Consider the following 17,416-nt stretch of genomic DNA (forward strand, 5'->3'; position numbering starts at 1 on the left):
AAAATGGGTACTATATTGTAAGTTGTAATAATACTGTCGGAGCACTTCGACGTCCGTGCAGTTAAGTCAAAGTGCTCCTATGGTGTTATTACACCTTACAATATAGTAACTCTTTTATAGGCTTAGAAAATCAACATGTGTAATTTTGTGTGACTATACTTGGATTGTGTAACTATTCACATAACCATAATTAAATAGGAGAAACGTGTAAGAGCTCGCTTCTAACTTCACTCCCGTTTGGCGGCATAGAGGAATAGGAGAGGCTAAATGCTAACAACAACTTTGTTTTTTTTGTGTGACTGCGCGCACGCGTAAAGACCAGACAGGTACACATCAGCCCTGAGACACAATACCATCCATGAGTTTAATCAAAAAACCGAAACATTTAACCTTTAGGACACATAAATACAATTTGCATAATAATTTGGAACACGGTGCATACTGGAGTCTATACAACACGAAGCTCACCAGCTGCAAACCTCACTTGGCTCAAACTAGCTTTGAAAGATTTTGTCTGCTGCCCCTACTTAACCTGCAATACTGAAAAGGTAACTAAAGCTTCTTCATTTTGTACCTAACTGTGATTGGTGAATCTGCCTGCCACTTGCTGAAAGCATGATAGGGCTGACCAATAGCAGGAGTGGGAGGGGAAAAGTAGATAGCATGTGTCTGTGTTTAAGCATAGAGCCACATTTAACAGAAAATCTCAAAATTAATATATAATAATCCCTCCACAATGGGAGGTTGAAAAGGGTGAAATCATGATAATACAATCAATAAAATAAATATATGAAATCTAGCTACAAAGATAAAAAGAATGGTTACACTTTATTTTACACTAGCCTACCGTTGATACTTTGTACCCACCTGATTTAGTACAATATAATGTGTGATGTAATAAGGTATAATAACGTGTACCCATGGGTTACACAATGAAATTACATGCATTTGTATGGAGGGACACTCCATGCAATAAAGGATTTTTAATTTTATAAGTTGGCCTCCTTTCTCCTTTCTAAAGAAGCTTTTTGCTCATGGATCCTTGAAGAGCACCTTACTTTATCACCTATCGGACCCACAGCAGCGCCCTCTTAAACATGCATTTGTTGTTTGGAGGTAGAACCTAACCCTAATCTTAAGCCCTAACCCTAAGGTTTTATTACATTGTGTTCCTCCAAACTTCAACATTATTCCATGGTGTATGTACTACACATGTACTAGTTATTACAGATTGTTAAAATCAAATTACATCAACAAAATTTTGTCAAGGCAGTGTAAAATAAAGTATAGCCAAAATAATGAATACCTCTTACATTGCAAGATTATTATAAAGGTGAACAACAGAAACTCAAAGGGAAGAAAAAATGATTGTGTACACAATGCATCTCTTGTGTACACCAGGAGAGGCTGCTATAGTGGCCTTAAAAACACTGACTAACTCATTTTAGAAGCACATGAATGAGACCTGAGGAGAAAAACCTTCACTTAGGTTACTGGACCATTAATATTACTTGTGGAAGGCACGGGTATCTTAACATGTTACCAATAGAAAAGTGCTTTTAAAAACTATAACCCAAGAACATGTATATTTATTTGCAGATGTAATGTGCATAACTAAAAAACTGTTACAGCAATCCTGAGTAAATGATCTGCAATACAGCACATTTAACAGAAAAAACTAACAAGCACAACAAGTCAGGACGAACAGCACAATGGACTGCAGTAGAAGAAAAGGCTCTGAGAATGTGCAGGTGCGGTGGGAAAGACCCGTGGGCTTCAGGGAGAGAATAGATCAATAACTAATTTCAGTAGCGAGCTTCACTCACACTGTTTTCCAATAAATGCTGGATGGAGAGCAGTGGCTGAGCCCTCCCCCCACTATCTCTATTCTATCACCTTCGCCAAGCAAGGATTGGACTCTGGAAGAAGCCGTTTTTCTACACTCCTGTTATTATAGGTTTGCTAGATTATGTTTCTACAGCCTCACTATTGTATGAACGTAATCCAACATTCCCCTTCCATTTCCATGTCCTACACGAGTGTTCTCATAACCATTCCATATGCCGCCGCTGTATCTTTAACATGAGGACTTTTACCCCTCTGCAGCCTCCGAGGCCCGCTCCCTCTCCCCATCCCATCTCTTCCCTGTTCGAGCAGGCCAGTGTTGAGGTTTTGTCAAGAATATGCAGGAGATTGAGACAGACAGGAGAGTGAAGCGTGTGTCATAGAGGGCTGCTGCTGCTGCTCGGCTCTTCTCCTCAGAGGCTGTGACCTAGATAACCAAGAGGAGCTGAGCGCCTGCAAGCCTGGAGCCACTCCAGCTTCAGCAATGTCAGGAAGGGGTTAGTTGTGTAACACAATGTCCTATTTATTTTTTCTCTCACACAGAAACAAATATATGAACCATATGATTGTTAATTAATATTAAAATGAAAGTTATCCTTAAACTGCAGTAGTCTTGGTTTTCGTTAGTTTTAGGTGTAAACCTAACACAACATTAAGCAGTTAGGTTGTGGAAATTTAATTCGCCTTTATTTTAGATTTTCTAATGTTTAAAGATGATAAATGTCTACATCTTACGTGTCATTCCCTGCCAGCGTGAATATCATACATTTATTTTCATTTGTACTACATCTGTGAATACACTCTGTCAAATTCTTTATCATATTTTAAATTCTTATGCACGCCCTTATAGTCTTATAGTTTTATATTTTCACACTTTATCATTTATTTAGGTTATGTGTTGTATGTTTTGTTTCATGTTGCACGATTGAACTGGAAAAAAAAAAACCTAGTTGTGAACCTGTTCACTAACAATGGCCAATAAAACTATTCTGATTTGATTTTACAGTCATCTCATCAGCAGGGTGCCCTAAAATTCACTTTAGTATGATACCAAACAACCAAGGTGCTAAAGCTGCATAATAGACCAGAACTATTCCAACCCCAGCATTGTGAGATCAACTCCCGGCTCCTACAATTTGCTGAATGGTTCTCCTTGATCTCTGCTCCATTTCATGCTGTACTCTGCCTGCACCCATAAAAAGTGCAGTCTTGTGGATAGGGCACTGTAAGTTTATTAATGCTTTAAATAACAAGCAAACAACTATCGAAACTCCAAAAATGGCAAGGGACCAAACATAGATGGAAGAAATCAAACTCGCTCCACAAAAAAAGGGGCAACAGTCTACAAGTTTATATAACAAAGATTAGGAGCAACATTGCCATCTAGTGGTATTTGGCTATACTGCAGGTTCAGATAACGAACAATTACACAACAATAACGCTGTTTACTAGTGTTTTGTCAAGCTACAACTAATGAACAAGGCACATATACAGAAAGAAGAAGGTATAATTATTAACACTTCACACACACATTTTTTTGTGATGACTTGAAGTGTGTAAGACTGAATTTGATGTGTTTATCCTTTCATCATTCTTGAATGTGATGCGGCTTAAAGCAGTTCCAACCATTCCGAGGAGTATACGTCTGTTCAGGAAGAAGAAAGTCTTTAAGTCTGTCTGGTAATGGCAATGTTTTGACACTTGCTTCCAGGGGCCACGGTTTTAGACTCTGTCTAATGAATGACCTGCAGAGGCAGTGCAGAGCAGGAGGGCTTGACTTCTGCTCGATAATGCGGCTGTGCAGGTCTGACAGAGCCTGGGCGTATGGGTGAGTATCCTCAATGTGCACAGGGACATCTGGACTAACATCAAGACTTGGGGTGTTTATTCTTGCCAAATCAAGTAATACTTCAGCCTGCTCCAGCAGTTCAGTGGCAAAACTATTATCAGAACAATGCAGTAGGACTTTGTGGAGGCGCTGGAAAACAGAATTATAAAATGACCAACACTCATCTCCGTGGTACGTACACTCTAAAGACGCCCCGCTCTGAATTATGAGCACCGCCAAAGGAAAGAGCAGGTCGAAGAAGTCCAAGCTGGTCTGAGTCAGAGAGGCATCACCGTCCTCGTTAAGGCAGAGGCTGGGTTCCACGCCATGAACCAACAGCAACTCTGTGGTTTTTAAGCAGAATTTTCCCATTTCAGCTGCATCTTCCACACTGGCATCCAGAGCCTCTTTTATCAAGAACACAAGGGCCGATTCAACACTTTCACCATCGACAGTGCAAGCTTTGACATCAGCACCTGTAGAGAAGCGACAACCAACTTAGTCCAGCTAGCAATAAACATCCACACTTGTCAGAATGTGACATTATATGTCATAAAAACATCAAGTTAGTGTTAGTATAAATACGATTTTTCAGCAACCAAGAAGAAAAAGCACGCCTACTTTACAGCAAGCAAAGGGTAACGTCTAGAATACATACACATTAAAAACAGTTAAGTATGGAAAAACTATTCAACAAAAACCTGACATTTCCTCACGTATCTCCCTAACAGAGCTCCATAATAAAGCACTATCATAAATACTCACAGATCCTGGATTCCAGTTTGATCCCCTTGTTGGACATTCCTTTTCACATTTTTCACACTTGACCTTGGCGACTGTGCCATGACAAAAGTTAAGAAATAAAGCCACTGCTAGCTTGTCGTCGGCAAATTGTGATGAAGCAGTTATTTACTGTGAGGCCTGACACGTCTTTCAGTAAAAGTAAAACTGGCAACGCTGATTTTTGGCAGCGGGGGAGTGAAGGACGCTTTATTCACCTCAACAAACCATTTAACCTTCACATGGACAATTTTATTTTACAAGCCACTTAGATGAGCTTTAATATAACTTTAATCTTTACCAAAATTGTTTGCATTTTACAGCACAGTAATAGTATAATAGCAGAGTAATGAGATGGAAATGAGAAGACAGCGATTGCAATCATCCGTTTTCATGGTTTAGGTTCTTAATAAAACATACCATTAAAAATATAAATCAAGTAGAGTGAGTGAGTGTTTTGTTACCTTGAACAATTACCAATTAATTACATTAATTAACACATTATTATGAATTTCCATCCTATTACCATATTACTGTGTTGTACGGTAAAAGTACCACAAAATTCATAGAAATGGTTCAAAAACGGGGTACCTCTCTGAAGTAGAAGCTTGATGTTCTCAGTGTTGTGCACAGTGAGTCCATCGCTGCTAGCTAATGCATGAAGCAGTGGTGTCTTTCCTGCCAAAAAAAGGAAAACATTTAAAATAAGATAAGGCCACAAAAAGATTATTTTTGTTTTTATTCTATGTTCACAAAAATGTACCATGTTTGTCACTTGCATTCACATTCGCTCCCAGGTCGAGCAATGTAAGCAGGCAGGGCAGTCTTTCTGACTCTTCACTGGCAAGATCCAAGGGGCTGCTCCCATGTATCTTCCAAGAATAAAATGTATATAACTATATAAGTATATATATTTAAAAACATCAGTGGGCTTACCCTGTCCCTCTTCTCTATGTCTGCTCCATGTGCAACAAGCAGCTTTGCTGTGTCTGGCTGGTTTCTTAAAACAGCTATATGCAGTGGGTTGTAGTAAGAAACAGGATCTGAAGAGAAAAAAAGATCATGTTCTAAAAATGGGAACCACTTAAAATAGTCATAACCATGAGTTGTCTCCCAGCGGAGCATCCATACTTCAGTAAAAAAAGAAAAAGAAAAGTGTGTTTCTTAAAGCATGGCATCTGTCTTAAATGCAACTAGAATATTTTGTCTGCAATAATATGTTACATGAATGAAAAAACAGGTGGAAAAAAAACCCTCACTGCTTGTATTCACTAATTATGTCTCCAGGGAAACTGATGTCTACAGCCAGCAGAGGTCACCCCAACCAAGTCTGGAGGAGCAAAAGCAGGCTTTCCTCAGTTACAGAGGCACTGCTTTATACTAAGGGAAATTTCCACAGCACAGTCACAGCATATGCTCTGAGAGTAGTGTTATGTATGTGGCTCTGTAAATAAGAAAATGACAGATGCATTTGGTCCATAGTGTATTGATCATTTTTGACTCTGTGAGTTCATTACGTCATCGTAGAATTAGCTTGTTGAACTCTCTGATGGTGGTAAATGGTCTATGGCGTTTTATCATAACATTTTATGATAGAAATAATTTTCTCTATGTCTTTACTTAAAGTCTCGAATGATTTGTTTTTTATCACCTTCAAAGTTTAGATCGGCCCCGAAGCGCAGTAGAATTTCTGCTGCATACACCAGACCCCGCTCGGCCATTTTAAAAAGAGCGTAGCTGATGCCTTCATGAAACACTTCAGACTGTGACTCCCGCTCCAAAAGCTCAACAAGAGAAGAACACACACGGCTCTCCTCCTCAGGACTACAAAGTCTGGGCAGAAAAGTAAATAATCAAATGCAATCTGGGCCATTAATAACATAAACTTACATTCAATTCTGCAAGATCTCAGTCATCCAGGTGCAAATCAGTCTTGTGAAAATGAAAACTAAACAACTGTACAATTAGAAAGATGCCGTTTCTCTCTCCATTTACTGAGGGAGCTTCCTCGCGGCAGTTCTTTGTGTCTGCCCACCAGATACAGACGAGACCAGTTATGTTCAATGACATCAGTGGAGGGGAACTCTGTCCAGGGCATCCTCCATAAAGCTCTGTTCCAGGTGCGCAACAGCTGGAACATAGTCTTCCATGCCTTTCGAGGCGTAAAGGACTGATCTCTATGACTGATCTCAAAACACTGCAGCTCTTTATCCAACAGGAATGTGTCCTTGTCTTGTTTGTGTACAGAAAATATTGTACCATGTTGTTTTATTTTTCACAAGACTGACCAAAAAACTTACATTTTTGTATTCAATTTCTTTTATCAAATGCAAAAAGATATATAATAATAACAATAATATATATAATAATTTTTTTTTTTCTTCTGTATTTTTATGCCATTTTCTTGGAATTTCTTTTGTAAATATCACAATTTCCGCACTATTGCAAGTTTTCTTTGACACAACTTATGGCGTCATTGAAAATAATTATACTAAACAATCAATTACTCAGCTACTCACAGTACTCGAGTAACATTTTCTTCAAGTATTTTCATACTTTTACTTGAGTAATTGTTTGGGTCACTACGTCGGTGGCGCAGTTGGTCGAGCGGGTTCGTCTCATGACCGTGTTTGAATCCCAGCTCCCGCAAATGCACACTATCGTTGTGTCCTTGGGCAAGACACTTCACCTTACTTGCCTCCAGCGTCTGCGTACATTGGTGAGTGAATGGGTGACTGGTTCCTTACTGTAAAGCACTTTGAGTCTGATAAATGTAGAAAAGCGCTATATAAGTTGAGTCCATTTACCATTTTTACTTGTACTGGAGTAAAATTATTTCAAAGTAATGTTACTCATACTTGAGTTTTTGGCTACTCTACCCATGTCTGGTTGCATGATAATGCCCTGCCCTTCTTATCATGGCCGTCCGTCTTCTCTCTTTATTCAGCCAATGGTTTCAGCAACTTGTGTATTTAAGGCAAGAAGTTATTTTTATGTATCTTAGATGCTAAAAGATAATTACTGCATGCACTGAATGGCAAACATAAAACGAAAAAAGAAAAAGAAAAAATAGACTTGATACTATGGTGAAACAAATACTCATTAATCGATCATTATTGATAGCACAGTAATAATGAGATAATAGGATGGAAATGGCAAGATATCTAAAAGTGTACATCATCCCTGGTTATTCCTAGTTACTAGAGATAACAAACGTTCTATTTTTATTCTATTACCATGTTAATACTGCGCTGTAATGCAGTGGTTTTTAAAACTGTGATACCATAGTTTAGCTTATTTGTTTATTTAACATGGACCCTTTTTTTCTGGTTTACATCAAGTTAAGACTTAGTCCACCTAAGGTCTATTGTAGAACCTCTCTAGACCTGTTGGATTTGGTCTCGGCATGGTGGTACTTGGGAGGTAAAATATTTATGAGGTGGAACTTGGCGTGATAAGTTTGAGGACCACAACAGTAAAGTAATTCATTAATACTATAGGTTGCAGCACTGGTACCTTTCTGCTTCGTTATTATTTCCTTCATTTAGTCCTACAACACACATGACGGCATCCACCAGCGGCTGGTACTCGTAGATGATCCTTCTGAATCCGTGGAGGAAAGGCATGGCACTAGCGTTTTCAACAAACTGCAGACAAAGTGACAAGTTTCGTTTACAATCGGACTTTGAGAGCAACAAACAAAACAAAGAAAATGACTCGATGTAGTCCACGTTGGCACACAAGACAGACAACTACACTGGTTTTACTTTGTGATCATCGGGAAAACGTGAATAATATATATATTTGTATCGAACTTCACTCAAGCACGAGGTAATTTTGAAGAATACTCGTACATTGCTGAAACTAAACACCATAATCGACATAGCATTGTTACAAGCCTCGAGGAATCGAGTACGTGATGTGAAATATTGAATAATATGAACTCACGTGTGCTTTTATAGTGTTCTTACAGTAATTATTAAAATTGTTTACCGTAGATGAAAACCATAGACTGATGAAAACGCTGATCAAATGACATATACTTTGGTCCGTCCGTATTTTGGTTCCCCCGGAAAGCAAATACTTCAAAAATAACGTTCCGCCAATTGTGTTTGTTGGCTACAAGAAAATTAATGAATAATAGGTTTCAACCAGTGCCACTACTGAACATTGTACTCTTGTTCAACATGTCTCATGAAAACTTAAAACCACACTGCGTACAATTTCAGCAAGTAAACAGAACGAAAACGGCATTTTAAATGTGTGCATTTAAAATTAAATAGGCCTAAACAAGAACAAAAATTGTAAAACCAACTTCATTATACTTATTTTGCTTTTCCTCTCAGGATGACACTGAGGAGGACAAGGCTGGACACCAGAGAAAGTATCATGTGTCCATACTTCGATATTTTATCATAACATGTAGGCTAATAAAGCGTGTGTAAATCACGTAGTATAGTGTAATACAATATAATATAATAATAATATAATATAACATTATATTATATTAGATTAGATTAGATTAGATTAGATTAGATTAGATTAGATTAGATTAGATTAGATTAGATTAGACTAGATTAGATTAGATTAGATTAGATTAGATTTATAATTGTATAAAGACAAAAGAAATAAGTATGGCTGGCGCGGGATCCTGGCCATCTGCAATTTTAGACTATTTATTTTATGGAAGCCTACTTGCTTGGAAATTCAGGATGTAGTTTATGACGTGGCACTGACTGTGAAAAGATTTGAGAACCACTGGTGAGGCTACACACAACCTGCAATGTTCCGCTTTAGATAAACAATGAGAGGAAACCACTAAATTAAAATGTTATCGGAGGTCCAAACTCATTCCTAATTGTTGTAATACAGTATGTTTGTTGCATTCTAATTCTTCACAGGGATGAATTTATACGCTCATTTCACAATTTTCAGGGTCACTTTTCAGGGTCACTTTTACAAAAATGCAAGAAAACCAGCTTGAAAGTTTATGCAATTGATAAAAATGCTTTTTAATTAGACATACAGTGTATTCCCCACAAATGTCTGAGTTTGCAATAAACTAAAGGAGGACAAAACCAATTTTATTCCATAGCTAGAAAAAAAAATCAAGTATAGTTCCTGCTGTGTAATTATTTCAGCCTTAGGGTGGCAGTAGAGTTGCACTAAAACTAAACTACTGAACTAGTTCATGCTGATTATTCATGTTTGGACAGACAGCATAAAGGCTATCTCTGAGTTGTAATCGTGTGACTTATGTTCTTTGAGCTGTAAACAACAATAACAATAACACTTGCACCCTACCAAAAGAAACAAGTACCTTGATATGAAATGCTCAGCAAAATAAATGGGAAAAGGGGTTAGCTGTCATATTATCCATTTGCTATACATCAAATGCAATTTACAGTGGGTCATAGGCCTGTTAATGGTCAAAAAGTATTTACTGTGGGGTGCTTGTCTTTTCTGCTTTCTATTGTTGAGGCAGTCTGGGAGATGGAGGCAAAGAGAGGCAAAAGAGAGAAGATAACAGCAGTTCCATTACTATAGCCTTCCAAATAAATTGGCTCTATATTAAATTTAGGTCCTATCTATCAATACCAAGAACGGCATCGAAATTACTTTGTTGGCCACAAATCGGTGGCAATAGATTGAGCCTCTAGAAACAAGGCCATTATTTATCTGGTTCACATTTCCTCGAGAAGTGAAGGAAAGAGGGGCACAATAGGACTTTTATTTGTTCCTCTGTGATAGATGTGACCCATGCAAACCTCTGATTACTTGATTACTAACAATAATCTATTGAACAACAAAGGACGCAGGCTGTCGGTTTGATCTCAACATGGCCAGTGCATACTGCTGCCGTTGTGTCCTTGGGCAAGACGCTGCCTTACCTCCTGTGTCTGCGAACTGTGAATGAGTGTGTTTATGAGTGTAATAATGCGCCTCAAGCGTCTTCTAAACTTGCACTGTCCCAACCAATAAACTAAATTTATCTGTAACTGTAGGGCATGTAGTTTTTAATATGTTCTAGCATCTTCCATTGTGTCATACGTGCAACCACACTGGGGAAATGACATGAGATCATCTCTGTTGGTCATTTTACAAGTGAGTCTCTTCTGACATATTCTCACTGTGTATGCAAACTACATTATAATACAGGCTGCAGACCATGTCCATGAATCAAGTGGCAGATTTTGCTCAAAGGTGACTGAATAGTGATGGTGAGGTGAAGGTGCTGGCAGTGAACAGATAATAAAGTGGCAGACCATCGAGCATTGGTTTCCTTTAGTTCCAAACAGAGGAAAGGAATTATCAGAGGTCTGGGCCTAATATCCTTTTGTGCCAATGGCGTATTGCAGACTGAAGATTGTGGAAGAAAATAATCATCCCTTTGAAAGGTCAGGGGAAGTTAAGCACACCTAAAGTAGACCACGACACATTGGGGCTGATAAGAAATAACTGTCGCTGTAGAGGAAAGAAGAGAGAGTTCACCTTGTCCATTTATGTGACTGTGACCGCTCCGCTGTCAGTCAAAATTAATGATATGCGCACTTAACCTAACGTCTAGTTTAATGCAGTGACATTCAATATTAAAAGCACTGTAAGAATATGTTCAAGATTAGGGTTATTCAAAGAGAGAATTGCAATCCATACTTCCTAAAGTAAAGTGACATTGTTATTAGTGCCCTTTTCTTGCAGTAGAAAGTGCATTGACCTTTAGGAAAGAACTACACCAAAGGCAACACAAAACACTTTGTTTATCAGTGAGGATGACTCTCTTACCTCTTCATTTGTGGGTTTACTCCTTAGAGTGAGAAACAAACTGTAGAAGTGGAGACGCTCTCCCACTGTCCATAGACATAATGGTGTTGGCAAAATTGTTCAATTCATACCATCTGTAGTTCTGGTTGACTTATAGGCTTGTGGATATAACGCCGATGGGAGGGGGGAGAGAATCAAGTAATTATAGAAAGTCTCATCTCACTCCCAAATCCTCCTTTCTAGAAGAGCATAAAAATCCACCTTGTTATCAAAAATAAACTTTTTTGGATAAAAATAAGTCTTGGGATGAGAGGTGTTATGTCTTTTATTCAAAACAACCTAATACTGATGACAAGTTCTCTATTATAACCATCTCTACAATAGAAACATCCTGTATGGCTGAGCTTACATGAATATGAGAAGTAATGGATGTGAAGATGTTGGTCAGTGTGATAGCCACTGTCCACTGTTCTGAGTCAGGAGAAAGAGAAAGTCCATTTGGCGTCTAAAAGCAAGAAATCAGTAATTGAATGCATTTTTTCTGTGCTGTAAATGTATACATTTGTAAATGTATTTATGGAAAACCCCTTGATTTGCAGCATCTCCTTTTCAAGGGGGACCAAAACATTTAAAATTGAACACAATACAGTTCATCACAGGACAGGTTACACAACAAACAGTTACATTTAAACAAACATAAAGACAATTTTCCTCAGGCCCCTTTGCCCATTTTGACTGAGCAGTTTCACTGGTCTGTAGCTTGATAAGTCTAATATGGGAGCCTCTGCTTTGTGAACCGGTAACTTTAATTGCACACCATGTCATAGAAAGGTCACTTTTTGACTTTCCTGCAAGGTATCAGATTGAAAACCAAAATGATGGCCCCAGAGCGGGCGATAAGTAAATCGAGCTTTTAATGGTCGGTGAATGGCCACTGGTAATCTGCGCAGGACAGGAAGCACAAGGCAGCGCAGGCACAGAGGGCGATGACGGGGCATTCTTGTGCAGTTATTATTAATGCTATCATACATCAGATAGGCCTGAGTGGAGACTGAAAGCTGGTGATGAATTTGGGCCTTCTGTCTGGGGTCTGAACAGAGGGCGAGCTACTGAGGGGCACTTAAGGTCATGGATGAAAGATACCACCCAAAAAGTACTCCCGGGACTATTTATTATTATGTATAATGGAGAGTATAGGTGCCAGGACACACCTCAGGGACTCGGGAGGTTATAAGGTGACAGCGAGAACAACACAAGGACAGCCTCTGGTGAGCTTGTATACACAATGCAGTGGCTGTGTAGAAATGTCTGAGAGCTTAATGTCATAGGTGGAGAGTAACTGGATTAAAAACAACAACAACAATATTGGCAAAAGTGAGATTCAGTTGAAGTATTGCTTGACTTTAAATTTGATAGCTAGCGAGAGGTGGAAGAAGTAGCAAATACATGAGCAACAAATTCACTAAGTAAAAGTATCAGTATCATTTTGTAGTATAAAAGCATACACTTTCAAATCTACATGAAATAAAAAGAAAGTATTTTGAGAACTATTCTAATGTGTCTATGAAGATTTGTGGTGTTGTTATCAAACCAGGTGAACAGAAGAGTTTGAATGTGCCACAAGCCTGCAGGTGTTTTCTGTCTTGTTTTAATCAGAACTATACCTTTTTACGTATTATTTGTTTATTTGGTTGGGACAGTGTATGTTAATGGGCACACTTGAGACCCATGCATGTAAACACACTGTGGGCTAATTGTCCCGGGCCATTGTCCCGGAGCACCCCAACCTGTCCAGAGACAGGAGCCCCACTGCTGCTTTACAATGAGTTTTCCCCTGCTAAAGATAAATATTCAAAGAACTTTTACTTTTAATCCTATTCAAAAATGTATTCAATAAGTAATATACCCAAGTAATGTAAAGGGGCGGAACGTTAGCGCAGCGGTTAGCGCCTCCGCTTCACAGCTAGAAGGTCCCGAGTTCGATTCCCACCAGGATGGGGCCTTTCTGTGTGGATGGGGCCTTTCTGTGTGCATGTTCTCCCTGTGTCTGCGTAGCCTTCCTCTGGGTACTCCGGTTTCCCCTACCACTAAAAACATGTACAATAGGTGAATCCTCCAGCCAGGTGATTCTAACCACCAGCCTGGCTTCACATTATGGAGATGGGTCCCCTGGCGCGGCACTGCCGTCGACCACTGCTCCTTACAGGTTGCCCCAGCGGCATCGAAGGATGGGTTAAATGCAGAGGACAAATTTCCCTATGGGGACAATAAAGTATACAAACAAACAAAGATATAGCTACAATTTGTGCGTATAGGCTGAACTTTTACTACTTTGTTACTTTCCTCTATCGGGGTAAAATATGGTTGAACTAAAATACTTTATAGTTTGCTTTTGTGCGGAAGAGGAAGAAGACATCATTTAAGTTTAATCTTTCCATAAGAGACAATGTACAGAGACATTAAGCTCATAGATATGCACTGCGACAGATTGTAGCTAAATTGCTAGTTTGCATCTGTAGACCCTGGATACAAAATAAATCAACAATGGACATTTTTCACTCTTTGTTCTATTCTTTCGGGCCTTTGTAAGACATCAAAGATGTGAGACCTTTCAGAAAACTTCAAACATGTACCTCATGATCTCAGAGGTCAGTTGATCATGTCTACACACTGTAATAGCATACACATCTGAGAGACTGAGGGTTTGTGTAGGCTTCTTTTAGTACTTCTGAAGATAGAGATTATGCTTACATAGAGCACGTCAGGCTTTGGAAATGTTCTTACCAGGTGGTAGATGGGGAAATAGCTCAGTTTGAATGGCTTGCAGGTCCAGGTCCAGACAGTGTAAACTAAACCAGCAGAGTTCTGTCTGGCACACGGCCCTCTCAGTTGGACGGACCTCATCACTGCGTGGGTTTTGTTTCAGAGTCTGGCTGAGGGGCCGTTTGTATGAGCGATGTTTCATGTCCCACACATCAACTGCACCGCAATCCTCCATTCAACTAAATTACTTCTGCAGATGTTAGAAAGAGTGAGAGTGGATGTGTTTCCAGGATCCTATTGCATCAATTCTGTGAGAAGGTCTTGGATTTGTAGATCATGTTTTATCAATTAGGAGAGAAGCAGGGGCTAAAACTTTCTGTACTAAAAACAAACCATAATAATACAAAAATACATAATACATACATTGGACTTCACATGAAATACATACTGTATATAAGTAGTTTATTTACAATTATCCAAATGCAGGGATATGATTTCCGTGAAAAAGTACAGATAACAGAGAGTCATCTTTCCTCTATTTCGGTTATTTTTTATTTTTCCTGATCAGCGCCATCTGTCTCTGTGAAAATTGGAAAAAACTCTGGTGCTCATAATCAACAATTTACTTTCCTGGAAATCTAATCATTCTCAAACACAAAAAACAGTCATAATCATAGTTTGGTATAAATCCTGATTAAGTGAATGGAGTCCATCTGCTCTGTCCGTGTCAGAGTCAAAGTGCAATCAATGATATGACAGTCTGCCTTTTACGTAGTTTCAAAATAAGACAGCCTTCTTCATCCAAAATGTATCATAGGGCTTTCTGTGCTATATACTATATGCTTTTATTAAGCTATTAATTATGATCTTTAAAGATCATAATGAGACAAAGATGGAAAAGTGAAGTCTTTGATTAGGCCTATAACGGGTTGTACCAATATTTTGTCATGCGTGTCCATCAACACATTGTCCAAATAAATAAACAAAAATGTAGTTACATTGGATCTTTTGCCGATATCATCCCTGCCACACGGGGTCGCTGGAGGTTGAGGATCCTGGCGCTGAACTGGAATTTTCCAACTTTCAAAGTACACATTTGAAAAGCGCAGCACTGCCTTTTGAAGGAAACACTACAGAGTATTTTTTGTCATTATTCGTCCTCTTAGACACATGAGCATTGGAGAGAACATCATCAAAAGAGCAGACACAAACTTTTGGGTGGCTCTGTGATGTTTTTATTTATTTATTCTTGCTGCCAACGCGCCACGCGCATAATTTGTCAGTGTTGACACCGCTCTGGGCTTCTCCTTGTCTCCCTGCCCGCCTTTCCTCCGTGACGCTCACGGGATGTACGACGGGGGTGAGCTCCTCTCAAACTGCAGCCTGTAGCGCTCACCTGAACGGAGACGAAAGGACGACTGCCTGTAGTGTAAGCGGACTCCGGTGGAGCATCACTGCCTAGAGAGTATTTCTACTGTTTTGAAGATCTTGACGCTCTGCGTTGCTTTCCGCTTCAGTTTAGGACTTTACCAAGCAACAAGACACGGCTGTCTGTCTCCTGATGTAGAGGCTGACTCATGCTTTGATTCCGGCTTTTTGCAGGCTATGAATGTGCCCACAGTGCGCACCGCATGTGGCAAAGATACCCTGACAATAGCCTACCACGCACTTCAAGCGCATGTCAGCAACTTGGAAAGCGCACGTTGAGAACCAGTACAGGAGTCATGACTGAGGAAGGTGCAGATTTTGTTTTCTTGATAACATTGTAATCGGGACTTGCTATTTTGACAATAATTGGATTCTTTTTTTTTTACTGTCGACTTTTTTCTGCCAAGATGTTGAAAGGAAAGCCTCGCAATTGATGGATTTGTCATATGTCAAACAGGTTCAGGAGGAGACCACAGACTTTTAACAAATTACTTTTACAGTACCGTGTTTTTTAAGTTTTCTCACAGAATTATCTTTTCCCAAGTCCTTTCCACCACCCAGTCATGCTGTAATAGAACTATTGTTGTAAACATTTCGAAGATCATCCTTCTTTTCTTCTTGAAAACATGTGGATCTTCCTTGTTCTCCAGACGCTGGCTCTGCACATCGGAGGTAAGCAAATCGCTTCATTATTTTGTCGGTATTTGTAGTTGTGTTTGATATCTAAAGTCCTTTTGAGGACTTTGTTGCAGACACAAAGTAACTCAAACTTTGTGTCTGCAATGATGTTTAGTCTGACCAATGTGGGGTGTCTTGATTACCCATGAGTTCTCCTTCCTCAGAACCCAGTAGGCCAGCACATTCAATATTTCTGGTTTAGATTGACCTAATGACTGTTCATCCATCATGTTGCATGGATGAGAATTTGATCTGATATTGGTATTCATGCAGACAATGTGGACAATATCTAAGCTTGCCTATGTTTGTTTCTGTTAGTTTCCTATTCTCCATTTACATACACCTTCAAAACAATTGCTATTCATTAAAACTAAAGGATTTTTCAAATTTGATATAGCACCAGGGGGAGAGCTGAGTCACTGTCATCAGGTGTATGTTAATGATATTTTGCCATATGCCGAGCTCTCCTCAGTAACTATCCCCAGCATGATCCTAATTGAGCATTGTATGTCACAAAGCCACAGGAAATGGCCCTCTAGCTGTGAAAAGTGATGGAAATTGATAACACACACCAGGAAATTAGTGAGAAAATCCTCTACTCGGAAAAATGCCTGAGCAGCATAATTAGGTGTAATGAGGAATCCTACCAATTTTGTCATAATGTTTTGTACCTTTTCACTCGTGTGTTTTTTTTCTTTTGGTGAGGGCTAACAAAGTGACACCATCTGGTCATTTTGTGTAAATATAATTTTTGTAATGCATTTATCTTGTTTTTTTGCGGTTTGAATGCAATAACGTTACTTGTCTGTTGTGCGTTCCTCTCCCTTGGGTTGTTTCAAAGTTTAAGTTTGACAGATTTTAATTGGGGTCAGTAACCTTTTGGATCCAACAGACATTTTCTTCCCGGAAATATTAAATTCTCATTTGTAAAGTGCTGCAACTGATTTGAATGAACTACTTACTGTGAAAGTGAGGAGTGCACTAGGACTAAACCAGTGTTAAAGAGGAGTGACTCCATAGACCAGGAGTTAGTCCAGACTTGGCCTGATGACTTTTAGCTACTTTCACTAAATGGCTAAAAAGAGATGCAAGACTAAAGAGCTGCATGTGGCTCTCAAATGTTTAGCTTGGTTTTTGTTTTTTACAATAGTACCTCCCTATTTCATTAAACTTCGTTTAGTACCAGCAGCAATGGTTTGGAACTATATGCCTAGATCTGCCATTCAGCATTACTAATGTTCTCTGAGTTGCAAAAATGGTTCTCAGATTTTCCTTTCAAATCCAGGCGACCATTCAATTTTTCTCCCATCTTTATTAAACCAAAGCAGATCT

General features: G+C 39.1%; 2 protein-coding genes across 2 annotated transcripts in view; one reads left to right on the forward strand and one right to left on the reverse strand.

Moving 5' to 3' along the window:
• Nucleotides 1–3,155: 3,155 nt before the first annotated feature.
• On the reverse strand, nt 3,156–8,087 carry asb6 (ankyrin repeat and SOCS box containing 6). The gene is made up of 6 exons (XM_079561633.1): nt 7,970–8,087; nt 6,105–6,286; nt 5,390–5,496; nt 5,217–5,325; nt 5,045–5,131; nt 3,156–4,149 (listed from the first exon to the last, which is right to left on the reverse strand). The coding sequence occupies exons 1-6, from the start codon at nt 8,077–8,079 to the stop codon at nt 3,434–3,436; spliced, it is 1,311 nt and encodes a 436-aa protein (XP_079417759.1). The 5' UTR covers nt 8,080–8,087; the 3' UTR covers nt 3,156–3,433.
• Nucleotides 8,088–15,134: 7,047 nt separating this feature from the next.
• Nucleotides 15,135–17,416, forward strand: part of LOC306979549 (transmembrane protein 132C) — a 129,535-nt gene continuing 127,253 nt past the window's right edge. Inside the window, exon 1 of the mRNA XM_079578536.1 lies at nt 15,135–16,078. Within this exon, the coding sequence (XP_079434662.1) occupies nt 16,033–16,078 (46 nt within the window). The 5' untranslated portion in view covers nt 15,135–16,032. The remainder of the gene's footprint in view (nt 16,079–17,416) is intronic.

Source organism: Gobius niger, assembly GCF_951799975.1.
Source record: "Gobius niger genome assembly, chromosome: 1".
Lineage (NCBI taxonomy): Eukaryota > Metazoa > Chordata > Actinopteri > Gobiiformes > Gobiidae > Gobius > Gobius niger.

Excerpts from the sequence above, each read along its gene's own strand:
- asb6 (XM_079561633.1), bottom strand. The coding sequence starts at position 8,079 with ATGCCTTTCCTCCACGGATTCAGAAGGATCATCTACGAGTACCAGCCG. Across the intron at positions 5,326-5,389 it reads ACATAGAGAAGAGGGACAGG|ATACATGGGAGCAGCCCCTT; the intron begins GTAAGCCCACTG and ends TATTCTTGGAAG. Across the intron at positions 5,132-5,216 it reads GAATGCAAGTGACAAACATG|GAAAGACACCACTGCTTCAT; the intron begins GTACATTTTTGT and ends TTTTTTTGGCAG.